Source organism: Dendrobates tinctorius, unplaced genomic scaffold, assembly GCF_039654945.1.
Source record: "Dendrobates tinctorius isolate UK_male_01 unplaced genomic scaffold, ASM3965494v1 ptg000276l, whole genome shotgun sequence".
Taxonomy (NCBI): Eukaryota; Metazoa; Chordata; class Amphibia; order Anura; family Dendrobatidae; genus Dendrobates; species Dendrobates tinctorius.
In genome coordinates, this window is record NW_027361943.1 from 5,071,920 (window position 1) to 5,091,504 (window position 19,585).

A 19,585-nucleotide genomic window follows, 5' to 3' on the forward strand; every position below is an offset into this window, starting at 1 on the left:
GACTGGGCCACCCAGGGATAGTTAAGTTAATATGCTGAGGCGGTAGGCCAGTCTGAATAAATGCGTTTTTAGGGCACGCTTAAAATTGTGTTGATTGGGGACTAATCGTATTCACCTGGGTAGTGCATTCCAAAGAATTGACACAGAACGTGTAAAGTCTTGGAGACGAGAGAGGGAGGTTCTGATTATTGCGGATGCTAACCTCAGGTCATCAGCAGAACAGAGGGCACAGGTAGGGTGGTAGACTGAGATGAGGGAGGAGATATAGGCCTTGTTTTTTGCGGGACGAGTTGTACTTTTGAACGACACCATTCGTTTTAAAAATGGTGTCCTAGAAAACGGGAAAAATAATCCAAGTGCGGTGAAATTGCAAAAAAGTGCAATCCCACAGTTGCTTTTTGTTTTGCTTTTTTACTAGGTTCAATAAATGCTAAAACTGACCTTCCATTATGGTTCTCCAGGTCATTACGAGTTCATAGACACCAAAATGTCACATGTCTAGGTTCTTTTTTATCTAAGTGGTGAAAAAAGTTACAAACTTTGTTAAAAAAAAATTGCGCCATATTCCGATACCCGTAGCGTCTCCATTTTTTGTGATCTCGGGTTGGGTGAGGGCTTATTTTTTGCGTGCCAAGCTGACGTTTTTAATTATACCATTTTAGTGCAGATACGATCTTTTGATCACCTGTTGAGGTGACAAAAAAAAAAAACGTAATTCTGGCTTTTTCACTTATTTTCTTGCTGCGCCGTTTAGCAATCAGGTTAATCCTTTTTTTATTGAAAGATCGGGCGATTCTAAATGAGGTGATACCAAATATGTGCATGTTTGATTTTTTTTTTCAATTGCTTTATTTTGAATGGGGGGGCGATTTGAACGTTTATATTTTTCATATCTTTAAAAACATGTTTTTTCACTTTTTGCATGCTTCAATAGTCTTCATGGGAGACTAGAAGCTGCCATAACCCAATCGGCTCTGCCACATGCAGACAATGATCAGATTGCTTTAATGTAGCAGAACACCGGGTGGCGCTCATAGCAATCCGCCAGTGACAACCATAGAGGTCTCCAGGAGACCTCTGGTTGTTATGTCAACCCATCGGTGAACCGTGATCACGTGATATGATGTGCTGGAAAAGGTGCAGGCTCATCGCCGGAGCCAGCACCAAACAGGGGGAGGCGTCAAATGATGGATAGATCTGTCATTGGTTTTTAATAAGCATAATACTAAGGTCAGACCGCTTACATTTGCAGCACCAGTCCAGCACTACAATAAAAAAAAAACCACTGGAGTGGTGCTAGCAATGCTCCAACTCCGGTCATTCAGAAAATGTTATCAAGTGCAAAAATGCTGCGTTTTTTTCTGCTTCATTTTTTCTGCAGGTGTCCACACCAAAATATGCAATAGCAATCTGCTCAGATTATTACGTAGTCCCCTTTTTGAAGTGTTTGTGTTGTATATCTGACATTAAGCTTATTTTAAGATCCCAGGGAAGCCTATAGGAAAAACAATGCAGCAAGAAAAAAAAAAAAGGCACAGATCCACAGCATCAAATGCACAGTGGGTGTGCGTTTTCAACTAATAATATCCACATTCACAGAGTTGTGAAACGAACAAAAAAAGAAAAAAAACAAAAACATAGCGCTTCAGGAAAGTGGGAATTTGAGCTAAGTGTGACTATACATCGGTGCCTCCATTTTTACACGGCCTTTGCGAAAGGCAGAAAGAGCACTGTGGAAAGTAAGATATACACTTCACCAATGTCATCCACACTAGCCAGTTCCACACCAGGATAGGATGATTAACAGGTAGATGTGGGATTAGGTATGGTTACAATACACAAGAAATACACTGCTCAAAAAAATAAAGGGAACATTTAAACAACAGAATATAACTCCAAGTAAATCAAACTTCTCTGAAATCTAACTGTCCACTTAGGAAGCAACACTGATTGACAATTTCACATGCTGTTGTGCAAATGGAATAGACAACAGATGGAAATTATTGGCAATTATCAAGACACCCTCAATAAAGGAGTGGTTTTGCAGGTGGGGACCACAGACCACATCTCAGTACCAATGCTTTCTGGCTGATGTTTTGGTCACTTTTGAATGTTGGTTGTGCTTTCACACTCGTAGTAGCATGAGACGGACTTATACAACCCACACAAGTGGCTCAGGTAGTGCAGTTCATCCAGGATGGCACATCAATGCGAGCTGTGGCAAGAAGGTTTGCTGTGTCTGTCAGCGTAGTGTCCAGAGGTAGGGAGGCGCTCCCAGGAGACAGGCCAGTACACCAGGAGATGTGGAGGGGGCCGTAGGAGGGCAACAACCCAGTAGCAGGACCGCTACCTCCGCCTTTGTGCAAGGAGGAACAGGAGGAGCAGTGCCAGAGCCCTGCAAAATGACCTCTAGCAGGCCACAAATGTGCACGTGTCTGCACAAACGATTAGAAACCGACTCCATGAGGATGGTCTGAATGCCCGACGTCCACAGATGGGGGTGTGCTCACAGCCCAACACCGTGCAGGACGCTTGGCATTTGCCACAGAACACCAGGATTGGCAAATTCGCCACTGGCGCCATGTGCTCTTCACAGATGAAAGCAGGTTCACACTGAGCACATGTGACAGACGTTACAGAGTCTGGAGATGCCGTGGAGAGCGATCTACTGCCTGCAACATCCTTCAGCATGACCAGTTTGGCAGTGGGTCAGTAGTGGTGTGGGGTGGCATTTCTTTGGAGGGCCGCACAGCCCTCCATGTGCTCATCAGAGGTAGCCTGACTGCCATTAGGTACTGAGATGAGATCATCAGACCCCTTGTGAGACCATATGCTGGTGCGGTTGGCCCTGGGGCCCTCCTAATGCAGGACAATGCCAGACCTCATGTGGCTGGAATGCGTCAGCAGTTCCTGCAAGATGAAGGCATTGAAGCTATGGCCTGGCCCGCCCATTTCCCCCATACCTAAATCCGATTGCGCACATCCGGGACATCATGTCTCGCTCCATACACGAACGTCACGTTGCACCACAGACTGTCCAGGAGTTGGTGGATGCTTTAGTCCAGGTCTGGGAGGAGGTCCCTCAGGACACCATCCACCGCCTCATCAGGAGCATGCCCAGGCGTTGTACAGTAGGGAGGTCATACAGGTACGTGGAGGCCACACAATACTGAGCCTCATTTTGACGTGTTTTAAGGACACTACATTCCACTTTAATTTTGTGTGTGACTCCAAATTTAGGCCTCCGTTGGTTAATAAATTTGACTTCCATTGATTTTTGTGTGATTTTGTTGTCAGCACATTCAACTTTGTACAGAACAAAGTATTCAATGAGAATATTTCTTTCATTCAGATCTAGGATGTGTTATTTGAGTGTTCCCTTTATTTTTTTGAGCAGTGTATATAGTCATATTTAATGTTGGGGATGACTGGTCCCTTTAACATTCTGCAGTATCAGGGCTCTATCTAAGGCTACGTTCACACGTAGCGGAACTCTCGCGGAAATTACCACGAGAATTCCGAATTCCATTCCGCGGGAAAATCGTATTTTAAATTCCCGCAATTTTCCTGCGGAAAAACTAGCATTTTGCAAGCGTTATTAGCTTGCAGAAGTGCTAGCATTTTCCAAGCGATCTGTAGCATCGCTTGGAGAACTGATTGACAGGTTGGTCACACTCGTCAAACATAGTGTTTGACGAGTGTGACCAACTTTTTACTATTGAGGCTGCCTATGCGGCATCAATAGTAAGATAGGATGTAAAAAAAAAATAAAAAAACATTGTTATTCTTACCTTCCGGCGTCCCGCGCAGCCTTCCCGCCTCTCTCTACGCTCCCAATCCCAGTAATCCTTTGCGAGAATTACCGCGATGACGTCGCGCGAATGACCGCGAGACTTCGCAATCCCGCGAGAACGGACGTCATCGCTTGCAAAGGATTACTGGGACCGGGAGCGTGGAGAGAGGCGGTAAGGCTGGGCGGGACGTCGGAAGGTGAGAATAATATTTTTTATTTTAAATTCTATTTTTTACAGGGATATGGTACCCAAAGCCCAGAGGACAATCTCCTCTCCTCCGGACCGTGGGTACCATCCGCAAATGTTCTGCTTACTTTTCGCATGGTGTGCACAGTCACATGCGGAAAGTAAGCAGAACAATGCATTCCTATGGGTGCGGGATCGCCGCGATTCCGTTAAATTAATGAGCATGCTGCGTTTTTTACCGCAAAGCGATTCCGCTGCGGTAAAAACCGCAGCATTAGCACAGCATTGCGGAATCCCATGGGAATGCATGGGATGCTTATTTTTCGCGGCAAAATCGCGCGGTTAAAACCACCGCAAAAACGCGAAAAAACCACCACGTGTGAACATAGCCTTATGGGGCTGGAAAACCCCTTCATGGGCATAAATGGCATAAACAAAAAGTTATTTATAAACAACAAACTGAGCTCTAGTTTTCAAAAGTGGAGACAAAAGTGAATAGAGTTTAGCAGGAGAGGACATGTTGCACAACAGGCTGACAAATGTCTTACTTTAAAGCCAGAATATTACTGTATACTTATTGTTGGTTTTAAGAGCCAGAGATGTGCCACATTTATAATAAAAATAATAACAATAATATTCTCTTAACTTATATAGCGGCAACATTTTCAGCAGCATTTTACAGTTAGCACACATTATCATCGCTGTCCCCGATGGGGCTCACAATCTAAATGCCCTATCAGTATGTCTTTGGTGTTATATGGCGCATAATACACCTCTAAATAAATTTGGCGCTTTTCACTCTTGAAATTGTTAGTGTTAAGGGGTTCTCCATTACAAAACAACCCTAGCTGAATCAATTCATGACCCAAATTAAATAAAAACAGTGTATACACACCTCCTGTTCCTAGCAGTGACATGACTTTGCTGTGTTGTGTGCAAGTTGAAGCCAATGAGAGGCCATTTGTGACTGCAGCTCATCAATATTCTGTTAGGGCAGCCATCCGCTCTGATGAAATAGTAAAGGGTGTAGCAGACGGACGGCTGCCACTCTCTACAGCTAGCACATGACACAACAATGTCATATCACCGACAGGAACAGCTGCACCCACATCGCTGACATGCTGCTGCTGCAGGAGGAGAGTATACATGGTTTTCATGTTAATTCAGGTCCTGAATTCATTAACCCCTTTAATCCCAAGGGTGGTTTGCACGTTCATGACCAGGCCAATTTTTACAATTCAGATCACTGTCCCTTTATGAGGTAATAACTCTGGAACACTTCCATGGATCCTGGCGATTCTGACATTGTTTTCTCGTGACATATTGTACTTCATGTTAGTGGTAAAATTTAATTCATATAACTTGCGCTTGTGAAAAAAACAGAAATTTGGCGAAAATTTCGCAATTTTCCAACTTTGAACTTTTATGCCCTTAAATCACAGAGATACGGCACTCAAAAAACTTAATAAGTAACATTTCCCACATGTTTACTTTACATCAGCACAATTTGGGAACCAAAATTTTTTTTTGATAGGAAGTTATAAGGGTTAAAAGTTGACCAGCGATTTCTCATTTTTACAACACCATTTTATTTTTACGGACCACGTCACTTTGAGGGGTCTATATGATAAATACCCGAAAGTGACACCATTCTAAAAACTGCACCCCTCAAGGTGCTCAAAACCAGATTCAAGAAGTTTATTAACCCTTCAGGTACTTCACAGGAATTTTTTGAATGTTTAAAAAAAAAAAAAATGAACATTTAACTTTTTTTCACAAAAAAAATTACTTCAGGTTCAATTTTTTTATTTTACCAAGGGTAACAGGAGGAATTGGACTGGAAAAGTTATTGTGCAATTTGTCCTGAGTACGCTGATACCTGATATGTGGGGGGAACCACTGTTTGGGTGCATGGCAGAGCTTGGAAGGGAAGGAGCGCCGTTTGACTTTTTCACTGCAAAATTGTCTGGAATTCAGATTGGACGCCATGTCACGTTTGGAGAGCCCCTGATGTGCCTAAACAGTGGAAACCCCCCACAAATGACCCCATTTTGGAGACTAGACCCCCCAAGGAACTTATCTAGATATGTGGTGAGCACTTTGAACCCCCAAGGGCTTCACAGAAGTTTATAACGTACAGCCGTACAATTAAAAAAATCATATTTTTTCCACAAAAATGATCTTTTCACCCCCAATTGTTATTTTCCCAAGAGTAACAGGACCCCAAAAGTTATTGTGCAATTTGTCCTGAGTACGCTGAAACTCCATATGTGGGGGTAAACCACTATTTGGGCGCATGGTAGAGCTCGGAAGGGAAGCAGCGCCATTTGACTTTTTTGGCTGGAATTGAGATCGGACGCCATGTCGCGTTTGGAAAGCCCCTGATGTGCCAAAACAGAGGAACCCCCCCAATTCTAACTCCAACCCTAACCCCGACACACCCCTAGTCCTAACCCTAGCCCTAATGGGAAAATGGAAATAAATACTTTTATTTTATTATTTTTCCCTAACTAAGGGGGTAAATAAAGGGGGGTTTGATTTACTATTTATAGCGGGTTTTTATTTTTGGCAGCTGTCGCACGCTAAAACACGCTTTTTATTGTAAAAATAGTTTATGCATCACCACATTTTGAGAGCTATAATTTTTCCATATTTTGACCCACTGAGTCACGTGAGGTCTTATTTTTTGCGGGACGAGTTGACGTTTTTATTGGTACCATTTTCGGGCATGTGACATTTTTTGATCGCTTTTTATTCCGATTTTTGGGACGCAGAATGAACAAAAACCAGCGTTTCATGAATTTCTTTTGGGGGGTGCGTTTACACCGTTCCGCGTGTGGTAAAATTGATAAAGCGGTGTTATTCTTCAGGTCAGTACGGTTACAGTGATACCTCATTTATGTTTTTTTATGTTTTGGCGCTTTTATGCAATGAAAACAATTTTATATAAAAAATAATTATTTTTGCATCGCTTTATTCTGCGAGCTATAACTTTTTTATTTTTCCGCTGATGATGCTGCGTGGCAGCTCGTTTTTTTGCGGGACAAGATGACGTTTTCAGTGGTACCATGTTTATTTATATCCGTCTTTTTGATAGCGCGTTATTGCACTTTTTGTTCGGCGATATGATGATAAAGCTTTATTTTTTGCTTCGTTTTTTATTTAAGGGGTTCAATAAAGGGGTTAACTAGTGGGAGAGCTTTACAGGGCGGGTCGTTACGGACACAGCGATACCAAATATGTGTACTTTTATTGTTTTTTTTATTTTCAAAAAATGAATTTATTAGGGAATTTTTTTTTAAAGTTTATTTTGCGATTTTGTTATAAATTTTTACACTTTTTTTTTTTTTTTTTTAATTTTGCAGGCATGAGGAAGCCGCCTCCCTGCAGGCCCCCACCGCTATTTTGGATTCGAGGACCTGCAAGGAAGGAGACCCCCGCAGCAGTGCTGCACATTGTGCTGCTGCGGGGGTCTCAGGGAAGCATGGAGGGACCCCCTCCCCCCCCCCCCCCCGATGCTTCCCTAAACCCCCGATACACTGCGATGTGCCAGGGGTTAACGCGTCAGGGGCGGTCCGTGATCGCTCCTGACACACAGTGCCGGGTGTCAGCTGTGATAATCAGCTGACACCTGGTCGCAATCAGCTGCGCTCCCCCCGTGAGCGCAGCTGATCGCGCTAGACGTACTATTCCGTCCTTGGGACTTAGGTCCCAGGTCACATGGACGGAATAGTACGTCTAATGTAGTAAAGGGGTTAAAGTTGGGGTTGTCCTGTAGTAGAGAACCCCTTTAAGACTGTCATATGAAATGATATTCTTAATAATCTCCAATACAGACTAGTTTTTAGGTTTAGCTGTAATTAATATAGTGCAGTGTTCTGTGACATCCCATACATAAAATTCAACAATAGGAACTTACCTTCTATTAGATCAGGGCTCACAACATGACCGACAATTGACACTGGATCCATAAAAGGTGCAGCAGAACTTGCTGGAAATGAAAAAAAGAGAATTGAAATATCTCAATACCGCCTACAGGACTAGAACCTCTAATAGTTTACTGTCCTGTTTAAAGCCTTCTTCCCATGTCCTCGTGATTCCTGCACAGTAAAGAAACAGGACTTGTGAGATCGGTGGTCCATGTGCCATCCGTATGTAAATATGTGACATCCGTGTGCCACGTACCGGAACCTGTGAAAAGTAGTACAGTTCGTGCTGATCCCAGGCGCCGTTCACAACATTGACGCTTGGTCTTCCAGAGATCAGCGCGACCAGGCAACAATGAAGGGAGCACCCGCTGTGTACAGTTTGTGTAAAATGCAGAATTATATAAAAAAAAATTTCAAGTTGGCTCCCGTGTAATTTTTAGAACCAGAAGAGGGAAAGCCCATGGCTGGGGGCTGATGATGATAATCTGGGAAAAGGGACAATATCCTTAAAGGTTTGAAGTTCTTAAAAGCTCACAGCTGTTTGCTTAGCCTTTACTGGGACCCCAGGAAAAAGAACAACAACAAAAAAAGACGTAGGATCCCCTATAAACTCAAACCAGCAAAGGCTTTGAGTTGTTGCAACCATTCACGCTGAAAACCAGGATACAATGAGATGCTGTTTTTTTTAACAGGAGAAATCAGCTTCAATGGATTAGTCGTTAAGGGGAGTATAAAACTGGTTTTTATTTTTATTTCAAATAAAGGATTTTATTCTTGCTGTGTATTTCAAAACTTACTATGGGGTTAGTAATGGGGGGGGGTTGTCTTATAGACGTCTCTCCATTACAAACCTCTGGGCTTGAAGTCAGCTGACAAAACAAGGCTGACATCAGCCCAACAAATATTATCCCACTTGTCACCGCAACATGTCAAGTGGGAAGACAGAAGCTAATCGTCAGATTTGGTGACCTTATGGATGCACCATTTTTGGGGTGGCTGAGTGCTGATATTGGTAACCTGGGAGGGGACAATATCTCTGGCCCCTTTCCAGGCTATTAATATCATCCCACAGCTACCACTTGCTAGTTTGAATTTATAGAGGAACCCTATGTAATTTTTTTCTCTGGGGTCCCCCATAAATTCACCAGTAAAGGCTAAGCAAACAGCTGTGAGCTGTTATTAATAGCCTGGGAACCTTTTGGGATATTGTGCCTTGTCCCATATTATTAACATCAGCGCCGGGCCATGGGTTTCCTTATGAAAATTATGCAGGAGCCCACACCATTATTTTTATGCACAGAGTGGGTGCTTAATGCAACTCCCATCATTGTTGCTTGGTTGCACGGATCTCAGGGAGACTAAACGACAATAATGAGAGCTGCCTTCAGCAGCCGGCGCCTGCGAACAGCGCAAACTGTACCGCTTCTTCCCAAGCGCCGGTATGTGTTACGCTGATGACACACAGACATGTCTGTGGGTTTTTCACATGGACACACAGCCCATGTGAAAAACCTGACATGTGCAAACCACCATTGAATACAATGGGTTTGCATGTGTCTGTATTTGCGACCCTTAAAAAACGGACCGCATACGGACACAAAAAAAACGGACACGTGAAGGGGGCCTTACTCTGACAATAGAGCAATACTGACCTAAGAACCAAGTTAGTTTTACATAAGAAGTTGACCCTCTTTGAAAGCCCATCAGCACCACCACAATGCTATCAGAAGGTGACAGCAGGTCGCTATTACAGCTAGTGTGCAGAAAAAGAAATTCTTTTTTTTTTTTTCTTAAAGTGTAAAAATTTAGGCTTGAAAAGCACTTAAATGTCCCGCCATATTTTTTTTTTTTTTTTCTTTGTTGCCTCTTAGCAGCTATAGCTATTTTTCCTCGATGTGGCTGTGTGAATGTTTTGTTTTATGCATGGCAAATTCAATTATTCTTTTAGGGCTGCTTTGAGGTACAAATAAATTACTATGTGATTTGTATAATTTATTTTGCAACACTGTAAAAAAAAAACCTGTAATTTTTTTGTTAATATTACTGTTCAGTTTCATGCCAAATAAGTTGAATGAATTCTCTAGATTTTTACAGTCGTGTGAATATCCAATATGTGTAGTGTTTTTGTTGCCTAACTGTAAGTAGATCATAAAATATATTTCATTTAATGAAAAAAAGTTGCTTTTTTACAGTGGGGACTTTTTATGTATATATATGTTTTACATAATTTGCTTCCTAACAAATGAAAGATCTCTGTACAACATTTTTTTTCCCACCGTAACTAGGGCATTCGTAGGGAAACGCAGCCCAGTACCGTAATATAAGTCGCTGGCAGACCTGATGTTGGTCGACAAGAACCTTGCAGCCCTAACATGCTGCTAGACACCTGGTGATGTGATCACCAGCTCCTACAGAAGCATCTAAGGTGCAGTAATAAACCGCTTCGGTCTTGTCTCCAGGGTTCCTGGTCATGTCTGAAAGCCGAGCATTCAACCTCATCCTGTGAAATTACAGAAGCATCACACACTGTAAATTTACAATGCTGACGGGTTAACGCTCAGGACCAAAAACCGTAACTACATGGCACTTGGTGCTTATGAGGTTAACGCAGTAAAAATATAAAAACTACATATACTGTAACTGATGTTGGCGCAGCAGTTATATTCCGTACTTTGATAGTAAGGTCCCATCAGATCATGCAGAAGCCTGGGGTTTCCGCCTGTGGCAGTGGTAAGATAAGAATATACGGGGGACAAGGATTCAGAAACATCCAAGGCACCAAGAAGTGTTCTTCTTAAAAGCTTCCATCTTTATTCCGATATTAAAAAAAAAAAAAAAAATGATGATACAGATTTAAAAAGACAGAGTGAGGCAACACGTATAACAGTTTAGGCTTCAGAAAGGCCATGATTGGCTGAAACATTACCTCGCTTTGTCGTCTTGCATTAGGTTTTTTGTTTGTTTATTGTTTTAAGACTGGAATAAAGATAGAAACTTTTTAAAAGAACACTACATGGTGTCTCGGATCTTTCTGAATCTCTGTAGCCTTTGGACGCAGGGAGAGGCTCTGCAGAGAAAGCACAATATTATCAATGGTGCATGGGAACAAATCGGATTGTACAGGGGACAGTGAGCGGATTTTTTTGTATATCTTATATTTATTTTAGACCCCAGTACATAAGGAAAATAAATTAGCTGTGACTCGATTTTACCAGTAAAATTCACACAGTTTGGCTAATTCAATTCTCCTCAGATGCAATCATCTCCAATTTTGTATGCTGTCTGTGCTGATGCAGAAAAATACTACAATGTATCCTTAAACACAAGTAGCAGTTGGGCTATAAATTTAAAAGAAAAAAAAAAGAAGATTTTGGGTACTCACTGGGTACTGCAATGGGTGCATGATGCGGCAAATAGGAGGCAGACACAAAGCAAAAAAAATGTTAACTCCTCCTCAGTAAGATACACCCACCAACTGGAACTAAGTTAATCAGTTAGAGAGAAAGCAGTAGGAGAAGAAGAAAAAAAAAAAAAAGACACAAGAATGGAAAAGAAAAACTTCAAACTGGCTCAACATAGGCACAAACAAAGGTGGATGCTGTGTCCCTCCAATGAAGGCTCTGAGAAAGATTTTACATGGAATACCAAAATCTTTTCTCTATCGCTTCATTGGGGGACACAGGAAGACATGGGACATCCTAAATCAGTCCCAAGGGTGGGAAGAAGAAGGAAGAAGCCATACCTAGGTCTGATCTCAGGCTATTGCCACTTACAGAACATTTCTGCCCAAGCTCGCATCTGCCGAGGCGTGGGTGTGCACTCTGCAAAACTTAAAAGAAGATATGAAAAGAGGATCAGGTAGCAGACTTGCAGAGCTGGAAACAGACCTGATGACGAACGGCTCAAGATGCCCCTACTACACAGCTGGAGAGCCATTACCCGAGGTGGGTGGGGTCTATCCTTTTTACTTGATAAGCTCTTCCCCTCTCCCCATCTGCTCCTAACCTTTTAGCTCTAACCTCCTCTTTCAGCCTTTTGCAGCTTACGAACTCTCCAACGCATGAAGACGGAAACTCCCTCGACTTGGTCTTCTCTCGGCTTTGCTCAATGGATGATTTCACAAACTTCCCTCTCCCACTCTCTGACCACAACCTTCTCTCATTCTCTATCAAGAACTGCCACCCCGCTCAGGTCACCCCCACTTTCCATACGTATAGAAACATACAGGCCATTAACACTCAGAAACTCATGAAGAACTTGCAGTCATCATTGGCCTCTCCTACCTCTCATGTCCTGACTCTGCACTGAAGCATTACAATGAAACACTTCAAAAGTGCCCAGGATGAAATTTCACCTTCTATACATAGAACAACACGACACAGATGGTGACAACCCTGGCACACCCTGCAAACACTTTTCCTGCAGCGGTACTCCAGGTGCGCCGAACGTCTGGAGAAAATCCAACCTGCATGAAGATTTCATCCATTATAAGTTTATGCTTAGAATATACAACACTGCCCTTCACCTCTCCAAACAAACTTATTTCAACACCCTCATTACCTCACCGTCCAAGAACCCTAAACATCTCTTTGACACTTTTTATTCCCTACTCAACCCAAAAGTGCAGGCCCCAACAACGGATCTTTGAGCCGACTAGCTGGCCAATTACTTCAAAGAAAAAATTGACCATATCCAACAGGAAATGATCTCCCAATTACCTCAAACCATGCATTTTCCTTCCTCCCCCAGTGCAGCTAGCTCACTCTCTGATTTTGAACCAGTCACAGAAGAAGTAAACAGGCTCCTTGCATCTTCTCGCCCAACCACTTGCACCAGTGACCCAATTCCGTGACATCTCCAGTCCCTTTCGCCTGCTGTCACCGCCCACCTAACAAAAATATTTAACCTCTCTCTCTCTTCTGTTATCTTTCCCTCCTCATTTAAGCATGTCATCATACATCCACTACTTAAAAAAACCATCCCTCGAGCAAAATTGTGCCTCTAACTATAGACCTGTCTCTGATCTTCCCTTCATCTCTAAACTCCTGGAACGCCTGGTCCACTCCCGTCTTATCCGCTATCTCTCTGATAACTCTCTTCTCGATGCTCTACAATCCGGTTTCCGCTCTTTACACTCTACTGAAACTGCTCTCACTAAAGTCTCTAATGATCTACTAACAGCTAAATCTAATGGTCACTACTCCATGCTAATTATCCTGGATCTCTCCGCAGCATTCGACACTGTGGATCATCAGCTCCTCCTCACTACGCTCCATTCCATTGGCCTCAAGGACACCGTTCTCTCCTGATTCTCCTCTTATCTCACTGACCGCTCCTTCACTGTATCTTTCGCTGGCTCCTCCTCCTCTCATCTTCCACTTACTGTTGGGGTTCCTCAAGGATCAGTTCTAGGCCCCCTTCTATTCTCTTTGTATACTGCCCCTCTTGGTCAAAATCAGTAGATTTGGTTTCCAGTATCATCTCTATGCTGATGAAGCCCAATTATACGCTTCTTCTCCTGACATCACACCTGCCTTTTTATAAAGCACCAGTGATTCTAAACACTGTCTCTAACATCATGTCCTCCTTCTTGAAACAGAACCTGTCAAAAACTGAACTCCTTGTGTTTCCTCCCTCTACTAATGTACCTATGCCCAACATTGCCATCTCGGTGTGTGGTTCCACTATTACTCCCCAGCAACATGCCCACTGTCTTGGGGTCATACTTAACTCCGAGCTTTCATTCGCCCCACACATCCGATCACTGGCCCGCTCTTGTTATCTGTATCTCAAAAACATTTCCAGAATTTGATCTTTTCCTACTTTTGATTCTGCAAAAACTTTTACTGTTTCTCTTATTCATTCTCGTCTGGAATATTGTAACTCTCTACTAATCAGTCTTGCTCTTACCAAACTCTACCCCCTCCAATCTGTCTTAAATGCTGCAGCCAGGATCATATTCCTCACCAATCGTTACACCGATGCCTCTACCTTGTGCCAGTCCTTACATTGGTTACCCATCCACTCCAGAATCCAGTACAAACTTATTACCCTCACCCACAAAGCACTCCATGGCTCAGCACCAGCCTATATCTCCTCCCTCATCTCAGTCTACCACCCTACCTGTGCCCTCTGTTCTGCTGATGACCTGAGGTTAGCATCCGCAATAATCATAACCTCCCACTCCTGTCTCCAAGACTTTACACGTTCTGTGCCAATTCTTTGGAATGCACTACCCAGGTGAATACGATTAGTCCCCAATCCCCACAATTTTAAGCATGCCCTAAAAACGCATTTATTCAGACTGGCCTACCGCCTCAACACTTTAACCTAACTATCCCTGGGTGGCCCAGTCAAAAGTTTTACCATAACCAGGTTCCCCGCATCATGCTCCCACGTTCTTTATGAATCTATTATCTCTGTGTCCGTACTGTTACATACTCAACACTATGGCTGGTCTGAATAATGGAGACAACTGTTACCACCCACCTTTCGTGTCTCCCTTTTTTCCTCATAGATTGTAAGCTTGCGAGCAGGGCCTTCATTCCTCTTGGTATCTGTTATGGCTTATGTGATTACTGTTATGCTGTTACAGTACAGACCAAAAGTTTGGACATACCTTCTCATTCAGAGAGTTTTCTTCATTTTCAGGTCTATGAAAATTGTAGATTCACTCTGAAGGAATCAAAACTATGAATTAACACATGTGGAATTATATAATTAACAAAAAAGTGTGAAACAACTGAAAATGTCTTATATTCTAGGTTCTTCAAAGTAGCCACCTTTTGCTTTGATTACTGCTTTGCACACTCTTGGCATTTTCTTGATGAGCTTCAAGAGGTAGTCACCGGAAATGGTCTTCCAACAGTCTTGAACGAGTTCCCAGAGATGCTTAGCACTTGTTGGCCCTTTTGCCTTCACTCTGCGGTCCAGCTCACCCCAAACCATCTTGATTGGGTTCAGGTCTGGTGACTGTGGAGGCCAGGTCATCTGGCGTAGCACCCCATCACTCTCCTTCTTGGTCAAATAGCCCTTACACAGCCTGGAGGTGTGTTTGGGGTTATTGTCCTGTTGAAAAATAAATGATGGCTCAACTAAACGCAAACCAGATGGAATAGCATGCCGCTGCAAGATGCTGTGGTAGCCATGCTGGTTCAGTATGCCTTCAATTTTGAATAAATCCCCAACAGTGTCACCAGCAAAGCACCCCCACACCATCAAACCTCCTCCTCCATGCTTCACGTTGGGAACCAGACATGTAGAGTCCCATCCGTTCACCTTTTCTGTGTCGCACAAAAACACGGTGGTTGGAACGAAAGATTTCAAATTTGGACTCATCAGACCAAAGCACAGATTTCCACTGGTCTATTGTCCATTCCTTGTGTTCTTTAGCCCAAACAAGTCTCTTCTGCTTGTTGCCTGCCCTTAGCAGTGGTTTCCTAGCAGCTATTTTACCATGAAGGCCTGCTGCACAAAGTCTCCTCTTAACAGTTGTTGTAGAGATGTGTCTGCTGCTAGAACTCTGTGTGGCATTGACCTGGTCTCTAATCTGAGCTGCTGTTAACCTGCGATTTCTGAGGCTGGTGACTCAGATGAACTTCTCCTCCGCAGCAGAGGTCTTCTTTTCATGGGGCGGTCCTCATGTGAGCCTGCACTTAGGGACACTTTCAAAGTTTTCCAAATTTTTCATACCCTGAAACAGCTGTCTGTGGATGGATACCATGTTTTGGCATAGGTGGTTTCCTTCATACCCTGAAACAGCTGTCTGTGGATGGATACCATGTTTTGGCATAGGTGGTTTCCTTCATTGGAGACTGCCCTTCCCGTGGTTGTTCCTTCCCGGTGAAAGACCTGGCTAGTCATTGCTTGCGTTGAGAAACATGTGATGGTGTCTCCGCGGCTGTTGATTTACATGTTTTTGCATATTTCCCATAAGGGATGGGGGCATTGCTCTAGAATCACTGCGTTGAGAAACATGTGATGGTGTCTCCGCAGTGTCGGATGTTGATCTCCATGAGGTCACTCATCCTCCTTTTCGCAGTCTTTTTACTAGGCATTGCTCCTACTAGCCAGTTTCCTACTCCACACTGATGAGGGGCAATACCCCGAAACAGCTGTCTGTGGATGGATACCATGTTTTGGCATAGGTGGTTTCCTTCATTGGAGACTGCCCTTCCCGTGGTTGTTCCTTCCCGGTGAAAGACCTGGCTAGTCATTGCTTGCGTTGAGAAACATGTGATGGTGTCTCCGCGGCTGTTGATTTACATGTTTTTGCATATTTCCCATAAGGGATGGGGGCATTGCTCTAGTATCACTGCGTTGAGAAACATGTGATGGTGTCTCCGCAGTGTCGGATGTTGATCTCCATGAGGTCACTCATCCTCCTTTTCGCTATCGTCTGTACAAGTCCCCTCTAAAATGTAAAGTGCTGCGGAATATATCGGCACTATATAAATAAAATTTATTATTATTATTATTATTATTATTATTATTATTATTATTATCTTCCAAGATTGCAGAGCAGATCCAATTGGTGATGGTGGCCTTGGAGGCGGGAAACACACTGCGGTGACCCTCTAAAAATCACAAAAAAGCAATCGGAGCATCTGAAAGATGCTGGCCTGGTAACAGACGCAGGGCTCTGACAAGATTTAGTTTGTGTACAGACCACTACAGAGGATGAGAGGGAGACGGACATAACAAGGGAAGAATGACATCCTCATTGAGGTGGAAAGGGGAAACAACCTTAGGGAGAAAGGATGGAACCAGACGCACAACAAGGAAGTGGAAAACAAGGAAGGGAGAACAGAAAAGAGCTACAAGCTCTCAGACTTGCCTTAAGGAGGAGACTGCAACGAGGAAGGTAACCTTCAAGGAAAGTAAGGAGAGGGAGGCATCCTGTAAGAGTTCAAAAGAGGGATCCTGAAGAAAATTTAGCACCGAATTGAGGTCTCAAAGATCGACAGTAGACAGATAAAGGGGAACCGAATGGGCAAGTCCCTGCACGAGCGTCCTGATCTGACAGAGGGAAACCAGATTCCTCTGGAAAAGGATCAAAAGGAAGGAAACCAGACCCTAAAGAGAGCCAAGTGACATACCAGACTCCAGGCCCAATTGAAAAAAATAACAGGAGGGAAGGGCAAGAGAAGGACGTGGGGGCAATTGGATTAGCTTAGCACCAGCGAAAGAAGGACTTTCATGTGCAGTGATGGATGCAAGAGGAAGAGGGCTTCCTTGCCTTGATCATGGTTTGGATAACCTGGTCAGAGAAACTTGCATCCCTTAATGCTGTGGCTGCAATAGCCATGCCATTAAATTGAGAGACTGAATTCTAGTGAAAGAGAGGACCCAGGAAAAGCAGGTCTAGATGATCTGAATGTTTCCACAAGGCATCCGTGTCAAAGTTGATTACTTTGGCATACCAAGCTCTTCTGGGCCAGTCTGGAGCAACAAGGCTGACTGGCATTCCTTCTGCCTTGTTCTTCTTGATGAGCCTAATAATTAGAGATGGGGTGGGGGAATAGATATGGGATGTTGAAGTGAGACTAGATCACAAGGGCATTGGAGTCAACCGCTAGGAGATCGCAGGACCTGGACATAAACTGTGGAACCTTTTTTATTCTGGACGTCACGAAATCTACGTCAGGTACGGAAATCTGTCTGTAGACTGTTGGGTTCTGAGACCACCCGCTTGCGTAAAGACCCTCGCTGCTTAGGAAATCGGCTTCCTAGTTGTCCAATCCAGGGATGTACACTGCCGAAATCGCCGGAATGTTCTGTACGGACCAAGAAAGGATGCAAGATACCTCAGACATAACTGCCTTGCTTGGAGTTCCATCCTGGTGATTAATGTATGCCATGGCAGAATAAGGATCAGGCGGCCCAGCAGAAGATCCTGCCAATGAAGGAGGGAGAGATTAATGGCTTTGAGTTCTAGAAGACTGATGGGGAGGGAGGATTTTGGAGCCTTCCAGTGGCACTGAACCCTGAGATGTTGAAATACCGCCCCCCAACCGAGTAGGCTAGCGTCCGTCGTCACAATCTCCCAGTATAATGGGACCCAAAGGGGAGATTGATTTGTAGACTCTTGCATACGGGTAGGATGGGGCTTTGAACAGGAGGTTGTCCAGATAAGGGATAACTAGAATAAAGCCCCCGTCACACAGTGATCTCGCTAGCGAGATCGCTGCTGAGTCATGAGTCACAATTTTTGTGACGCAACAGCGATCTCACCAGCGAGATCGCTGTGTGTGTGTGACACTGACCAGCGACTGGTCCCCCTGCCGGTTATCGCTGATCATCCTGGAATAGCCAGGACATTTTTTTGATCGCTGGTCTGTTCGACCGCTCACCAGCGATCATGTAACGACTCACCAGCAATCCTGACAAGTTGATATCGTTGTCGGGATTGCTGGTGAGTCGCTATGTGTGACGGGGCCCTAACACTGAATTGAAGAATGGCCATGACAGCTGCCATGATGTTTGTGAAGACCCTAGAAGCGATGGCTAGGCCGAAGAGAAGAGCCGTGAACTGGAAATGGGACTCTTGGACTACGAAATTAAATAAAATCTTTTGTGAGATGCACAAATGGGCATGTGGAGGTAGGCATCCTGAATGTCTACAAACAAAGGAACTCTTCAGGCTATATGGAGGTTATCAAAGAACAGATAGACTCCATCCTGAAGTGGTGAAGATGAAATCACTTGCTCAAGATCTTGAGGTCCAGGATGGGATTGATGGACCCGTCCTTCTTGGGGACTACAAAAAAGTTTGAATAAAAACCTGAGCAGCGCTTCGGAAGGGCCTGAAGGGAAATGGGAATGATGGCCTAGAAAAAAAAATAGGAACCAGAGAGGTTGTTATGGCAGAGTGGGGTCAGACGATCACATCATCTGGTGACACGTACACTTATGGTAGCTAGAACAGTCATTAGCAGTTCTGGTTTTCTTTGCTCTGATGCTGCAGGGATTACATTGCTTAGTTGGACTGTCTTGGATTGTATCAGCTATTCTGGGTTCGTTACTCCCAGCAGGTATAAGAACCCTCCCTCCTTGCTTCTGACCTTTCCAATGATAGTTCGACTTCCTGTTTCGGTGGTGAAGGAGAAAGTTCAGTGTTTGTGGTTGGAGAGTTTTTTGGAGATTGCTGCGTGGAGTTGGTTTGCGTGTTTTTCCTCATCCTCTCATATTTGCTTTTCCCTTCCTATACCTCCTCTGGTTCCCACTCTTTTCTAAAAATGCTTTTCTGGATGTTGCCACTCCCTAGAAAAAACCCTGTCAAAACTTTTTGTCATTAGAGAACACCCATGGTAGGCACTTAACCCACAAACCTTCTCCTTGACATGTAAGGTCTGATTAACAGCCAGAACCAGAATATCCATCATGGTACGGAACTTGGAGGCCAGGTCAGAGTAGAGATCAGAGTCCAACTTGGAACGGAGGGCTTATTGGTGTAAGGAAGAACAAAAAGTAGGAGTGAACCTGAAGGAGGTGGAAGGAGAACGAGACCTAGGAGAGGAGCTGGTATGCGTCTGCTTTTTAGACCTCTTATACGATCTGCCATGGTGGAGTGGATTGACGAGCGAGTCTGACTCGCCTTGTCGCCTTGAGACAATCGAAGCACCAATGACGACTGATGGGAGATGGAGATGCTCTAGGTCTGAGACCAAAGACTGA

General features: G+C 43.9%; 1 protein-coding gene across 1 annotated transcript in view; it reads right to left on the bottom strand.

Annotated features, from left to right (window-relative positions):
* CUNH19orf44 (chromosome unknown C19orf44 homolog) overlaps positions 1–19,585 on the bottom strand; it is an 86,971-nt gene that overhangs the window by 29,255 nt on the left and 38,131 nt on the right. The window contains 1 exon segment of the mRNA XM_073559864.1: positions 7,900–7,971. Coding sequence (XP_073415965.1) covers positions 7,900–7,971 — 72 coding nt within the window.